This window comes from Vanellus vanellus (genome assembly GCF_965231255.1).
Source record: "Vanellus vanellus genome assembly, chromosome: 1".
NCBI lineage: Eukaryota > Metazoa > Chordata > Aves > Charadriiformes > Charadriidae > Vanellus > Vanellus vanellus.
In genome coordinates, this window is record NC_138905.1 from 1,384,030 (window position 1) to 1,390,130 (window position 6,101).

Consider the following 6,101-nt stretch of genomic DNA (forward strand, 5'->3'; position numbering starts at 1 on the left):
CATCTTCCCCAGCAGCTCACCAAAACTTCGTTTTCTCTTTTCCGCAGATACTAAGTTCCTGCCGCTGTATCCCAGAGAATCGCGAGGAACAAGAACCCAAGTCTTTTCTCAACTACTGTACAGGATGAAACTGCGCAAGCTTCCTAAGTTAGAGCCGGGCTTGCTCTCATAGTAGACAGTGTGTTTAGGTTATTTATTTATTAAATTAGAATACTGTACATGCGGCCTCTGCCACTGGTGTTCGTACTGCCGCGGGACTGGGAGACGGTGGATTTCTTTCCGTTTGTTTCATTTTTCTCTTTGGGTTGTTCTTTTTCGGGGCTGGGAGGATGGGGGAAGGCGAGGAAGAAGGTGGTGGAATGGAATCGCTGCCGCGTACTTGGAACAGTCCGTTATCACCGTTCATCCGACGCACACGACGGGAGCCGCGGGATCCGACTTCGAGGTCGCACGTTGCTTTTGGTTTCCTTCGCATCCCGGCGCTTCTTCCAGCAGAGCGGGATCCCGGCAGCCGTGAGAGCCGGCCGGAGGGCGGCCGGGTTTGCGTTTCTCATGCCATTTGACACCGCAGCTAAAAAACCTCGTTCGCTCCAGGCGCTGCCGACCGGCCGGCCGCCGCCTTGGCAGCGAAGCGGTAAATCTCACCGGCGATCGCTGGAGAAACCTCTCGTAATTCCGCCGAACTGCCCGCGGGACGGTTCTGCCAGCGAGTCGGTGAACTTCGCCTTAGCACTGCTAAAAGCTGTAACGAAGGGTCCGGTCGTTAGTGTCAGCCAGGGAGAGCACCTAGCGCGCGGTAGGAGCCGGGAGGGCAGAGCGGTGCCCGCTCGGAGGCAGACATGGTGACAACGGTGGGGTAGGACCCACCACCGCTCCCTTCATCACAGCTCCGCAGTATTTTCCTGCTGCTTTCGTTACGAGTGCCAACCTCCTACGGTTCAACCAAAGTCGTATTCCCGGTGGGGCTACGGGGCAGCCTTGCGTGCCCGCGGTGGTGGGAGAGCCTCGCAGCCTCGCCGACAACTGCTGCTCACGTGTCGGGGAGCTCTTCCAAACCCAAGCGGAGCTCGTCGGCCATCCCGGCTGGGAGGACCTTTGTCCACGCGAGGTCTTTCTCCAGCTGAATTTCAGTCCTCATTGGAAATCTTTGGAGTTTGATTTTCTAGTAATATTTGTATGATAAAATCTGGAAATCCCCTTTGGGTGTACAAGACGTACGCCAGAGTGATCCCCACCCCGATTTTGTGCGCGGGGAAGAGTTTAGCATCACCGAAACCCTTCAATCGCCTCAAATCTTGATGCATCGGAGCCGATGGAGAACAAATTTGCCATAGTTACTTGTTTTAGCCCAAGATGTCCTGCCTGAACGCTGCAGACAGCACAGCACACTTACCAAGGTGACTTCCCAAGTCTCCATGTCCCATCGGAGTCACTTTTAGAGTTCATATGGAGAACGGGGTCCTTTGAAAATAAAATTGCCGAACCCCATAAGCACAGAAGCCTTTATCCTGTGGTTGCTGCTTTGGTACCCGAGTCCCTCATCAGCTACTGATTCCTGGTTTGTCCTTGCGGACTTCTTTGCCACCATGAAAAAACTCTTTCGTGGCAGCTCATTCACGCACAAGAAAGGAAAAACTGTGGGTTTACGGTCTCAGCAGCCAAGTCCCTCTCGCAGCTCTTGATGCCAAGGTCTGAAGTCAGCTTGACCACAAGCTGCTCATCTTCGGAGCAAACGTTCTCGTGTGCTTGCTTATTCCAAGTTTCTCTTTGAAATTTCTCAAAGCCTAGAAGTAAGACCTTGGGAAGACCTTGAGGAGACCTTAGGGCTTTGAGGAGACCTTAGGACTTTGAGGAGACCTTAGGGCTTTGAGATGGCTTCATCATAGACTGATCACTAACCACAGACTTGAAATAATATCTACTCACTCATGCATTTTATCCAGATCCTGAGATTTTTGGGAAGAGTCCCCTGAGCTATTTGAAACGTCACGTTCAGGTCTTTCCCCGCGCTGGAGTACCTTCATCTGCATCAGCCAGTGAACCCTTGAGGTTCTGCTGTTCTCTGCAGAAGCGCAGCGTGAAATCCTGCTCTCGGTCGAGGTGAAAGGCGGTTGCGGGGTCACGTTGAGCAAAGCAGCTTTTGGAAAATAGGTGTCCCAACCGCAGCCGCTTCTGCCCCGAGAAAAATCCCTCTCCATCCGCGTGACCCTTCGGTACAGCTCACGCAGTCGCTTACCTCCCCCGTGTCCGTCGCTTGCGCAGCAAACGGTGGTGCTGTCCTCATCCGTGAATTCCTTCGTGCCGATTTTCAAGCCCATTTTATCTTCCAGGTAGATAGGAGGAAAAGAAATAATTAATAATAAAATCCCAACTGGCTTTTCCCACCTCGATTTTTAAAGCTCTTCTCCATGTCGTTCTGCTTCTTCTGTAAGCTTTTTCGCTTGCTTGGCTTTTTCCTAATCAATCTGGAATCATATTCTGTGATCATCTCTAAATTAAACGTGTAATGGGTTGTTTTGGTTTTGTTTTGTTTTTTTGGGTTTTTTTTTGTTTTTTAATGTAACACATTTTTAAAGCATTAGGAAAAAGGAGATTTAGGTAACACCAGCAAAATTGTATAAGGAAATTAATTCTGTTCTGAACTTTAGAAATAATAAGACAAAACCTGTCATCAGCCTGCAGTGAGGAAATGAAAACTTTGCAAACGTAACATTTTCAAAAGGATGTTTTAAATATTAATGTCTGAGTGATTGTATTAGATCAGCAATAAAGACTCTGTAATCTCAAAACACAAATAAAACATTGGAAAACTCAGATCCTCCGGAGCGTCTTTCAGGTCTGGCAGAAGCAGATGGGGAATTTTTTGGGCTGAGGGTGGTACAACGAGGGGGTGAGGGATGGCGATGCCCTGAGGTGGGGATGGGGATGTTGTCCCAAATCCTGATGCTGTGCCGGAGCCGCGAGCTCCCGTCGTTGCCATATAAATCCCGGCTGGGCGGCTGCGCGTCCTTGGGGCAGCCGGGGCTGTTTGGGCTCCGGGCGGCTGTTTTGGCTCTTGTCCTTGAGGAGAGCGGGCTGAGAGGTGCCGGGAAAATCCCGTTATCTCTTCTGCTGCCAATCTGTCATCTCCTGGCTGCGGAACTGCCAACGCAGGGAAATAACCACCAAAAGATTTGGTTTTTCCAGCGGTGGGACACCAGCGGCACCCAAGATGGGACGTCCAGCACCTCCCACATGGTCACCCCTAAAAACTAACCGTCCTCACTCCAATATTGGCTGGAGAGGAGTGTGGGGGGAGGTCTCGATCTCCACACACACCCCCGTCCCCCGGTTTCCAGCCCCCCCAGTTGCTTTTAACCAAAATTGTGGCACCGAGTGTTTGGACAACCCGACCCAGGGGGTGATGCTGGGGGGTGCCTGGGGGACAGGGCACCCTTGGCCCCCACCTGCAGTGGGGCAGCTTCAGTGCCCCCCAGGTGCCGACAGGACCCGGCACCCCCATGGCCACCCCCCCACACCCCCACTAGCCCCATGGGCACCTCCAACTACCCCCATCATCCCTAGGGGCACCCCGTATCTCCCACAGCACCCCCAGGGGCACCCCATAGCCCCCCACCCCAGCATCCCCAGGGGCACCCCTGTTGTCACCAGCCCCAGGGACACCTCATAGCCCCCCTCCACCCCCCCGCAGGGACACCCCTGTTGCCAGCAGCCTTAGGGACACCCCGTACCCTCCCCCAGCACCCCCAGGGGCACCTCATCACCCAGGGGCATCCCATGCCCCCCCAAACCTGTCACCTCCAGGCACACCCCACGACCCCCCCCAGCACCCCCTGCTCCCAGCCCCCCCCTTCCCGAGGGCACCCCACGCTCCAGCCCCCCCCAAAACCCCCGACACCCCCCGGATTACCCCAACACCCCCCCCACGTCCCTGCACCCCTGGGCAAACCCCAGAGCCCTTCTGGCCCCGCCCCCCGCCCAATAGCAGAGCGGGGGTGTGTCCTCCGTCCCCGCCCCTCGGGGCGGCGGACCAATGGAGGCGGCGGGGGCGGGGGCAAGGGGGCGGGGCGCGGGGCTCGGCCCCCACGTGCTCGGCGGCGCTGCAGAAGGGCGCAGCGGATGGAGGCGGCGGGTGGCGCGGCCACGGCCACGGCCACGGCCACGGCCACGGCCACGGCCACGGCCACGGGCAGGGCTCGGCCGGCCCAGCCCCCACCTCAGCCCCCGCCCCAGCCCCAGCCCAAGAGCCGGGAGCTCTTCAGGAGCCAGCGGAAGGAGTCCGAGGTAAGGGCAGGGGGGCCACAGTGCCACCCCCCGCCACCTCCCCCCACTTCCCGGGGCTCTTTTTGGCCGCTGCTCGGGGGGGGCACCCCAAACTGGGTGGGGGGGTCCCTGCCCCGGAGGTGAGGAGTCCTGCGGGGCCCGATCCGAAGCTGGCTCGGAATGGGGGGGGAGTCCTGGTCCTGGGGGACCCAGCTTGGGGGTTTGGGGGTCCTGCGGAGGTGCCCACTCTGGAGTGGAAGGGGGTCCACAGGGAAGCTGCCCCCGGTACTGGCACCTCCCTGCCCCACTCCCAGAGCTGGCAGCAGGTTTTTGGGGTGCCAGCAGGCCCTGGGCTCCCCCACACCCTCCAGGCACCCACTCCCCACCCCCGTCAGGGTCTGGGGGCTGCAGCCCCCTCCACCACCCTTCACCCCTCCTGCCCAAATAACGTCACTGCTAATCCTCCCCCCCCCGGGGCTGCACCTGTCCGGCTTCATGGGTGCCGGGCTGGGGAAGCAGGACCGGGCTCAGGTCACCAGGATCCAGCCCGGGACCGATGTCCCCAGCCACCCTAAAGCCACCGAGGGCCCCCCATGAGCAGAGGACGTGAAGGAGCTGCAGGTCGAGGAGCTCCCCCTGGAAGGTGACCCAAAAGAGTCCCTCTTTGCTGGGAGATGGTGCCCAAGTCATGCCCCCCCTCCCCCCCCTACCCCAAGCCCTGCCCGTGAATTTGGGGCCTGAATTTCCCTCCTGGCTCCAGGAGCAGCGGCTCGGCCTCGCCAAGCGGATTAGCACTGCACGCGCTTTGCCGAATTCTTCGTCGGCTTTAGCTCCCTGAACCGCCCCGCTGGCTTGGCTGCAAAAATTGGGCGAGAAACCAGCGTTTTTGAGCAAGTCGAGCTCAGCCCAGAGCCGTGCATCCTCCGGGGTCATCAATATTAATCGTGACGATGCGCATCGGTTCCAGCCCGGCTGCCGAGAAGGGATGCTGGGACTCAGAATGAGAAATTATGTTAATTTAGTTGATTATCCATTCATGTGTTCCCTCCCCGGGGCTCAGCAGCGCGATGCCGGCGTTGGGTCGTCGTCTGGCTGCGGCCGCCCGCTCCCTGCCCCGCCGTAATCCTCCGGCAAAGTTTCATGCTCCAGTTCCTCATCCACAGGGGAGGAGGGGGGAGACCCGCAGTCCTACAGGCTTCAAAAGGGCAAAGCTCGGCCCCGAAAGCTGTCGCATCTGGGATGCTAAGGACAGAGCACGGGGGGTGGTTTGCATCCTCTCGGGCACTTTTGCTTCAAACCAGCCCCAGACTTTGTTTTTAAGAATATGCGAGGCTCTGAAATACATCACATATTCCCTGGCACTTTAGGTCCTGCCTCTGCTTTCCCTGGGACTTGAGAAATGCTATTTTTATGCTCGCCTTCCAAATCTGCACTGTGTTTTAAGTAGCCTCGTGCGGACGAACCGCTCGAGCCCTAGAGACCTGTGTCAAGATCATCCCTGCACGAGTCGCTGCTCCAGCAGCTGGAGGAGCTTTAATGCAAAGGCTGAGAGCGCCGGCAGCCGTCCTGCCTCCCGAAATATCCGTGGGGATGCGCCAGCCTCCCCCACTAACCCCAACGCGCTCTCCGCAGGGCTCGGTGGATTGCCCCAACCTGGAGTTTGAATACGGGGATGCCGACGGCCACGGCACCGAGTTGGCAGGTGAAGTGGCGTTTGGGTGCTGCGTTGCTATTAATAGGTGCTGTTGGGGTGGGGTGGGGGGAAAAATCCCTCGGGGAGTCGGGCGAGCGGGATGGGGGATGGATATCGGGTGGTATCATCCTCGTGGTAATAGAGC

General features: G+C 57.9%; 1 protein-coding gene across 1 annotated transcript in view; it reads left to right on the forward strand.

Annotated features, from left to right (window-relative positions):
• Positions 1–2,814, forward strand: part of AHCYL2 (adenosylhomocysteinase like 2) — a gene marked incomplete at its 5' end in the record, with an annotated part of 116,711 nt that extends 113,897 nt beyond the window's left edge. The window contains one exon of the mRNA XM_082479330.1: positions 48–2,814. Coding sequence (XP_082335456.1) covers positions 48–54 — 7 coding nt within the window. The 3' untranslated portion in view covers positions 55–2,814. The remainder of the gene's footprint in view (positions 1–47) is intronic.
• Positions 2,815–6,101: the final 3,287 nt, after the last annotated feature.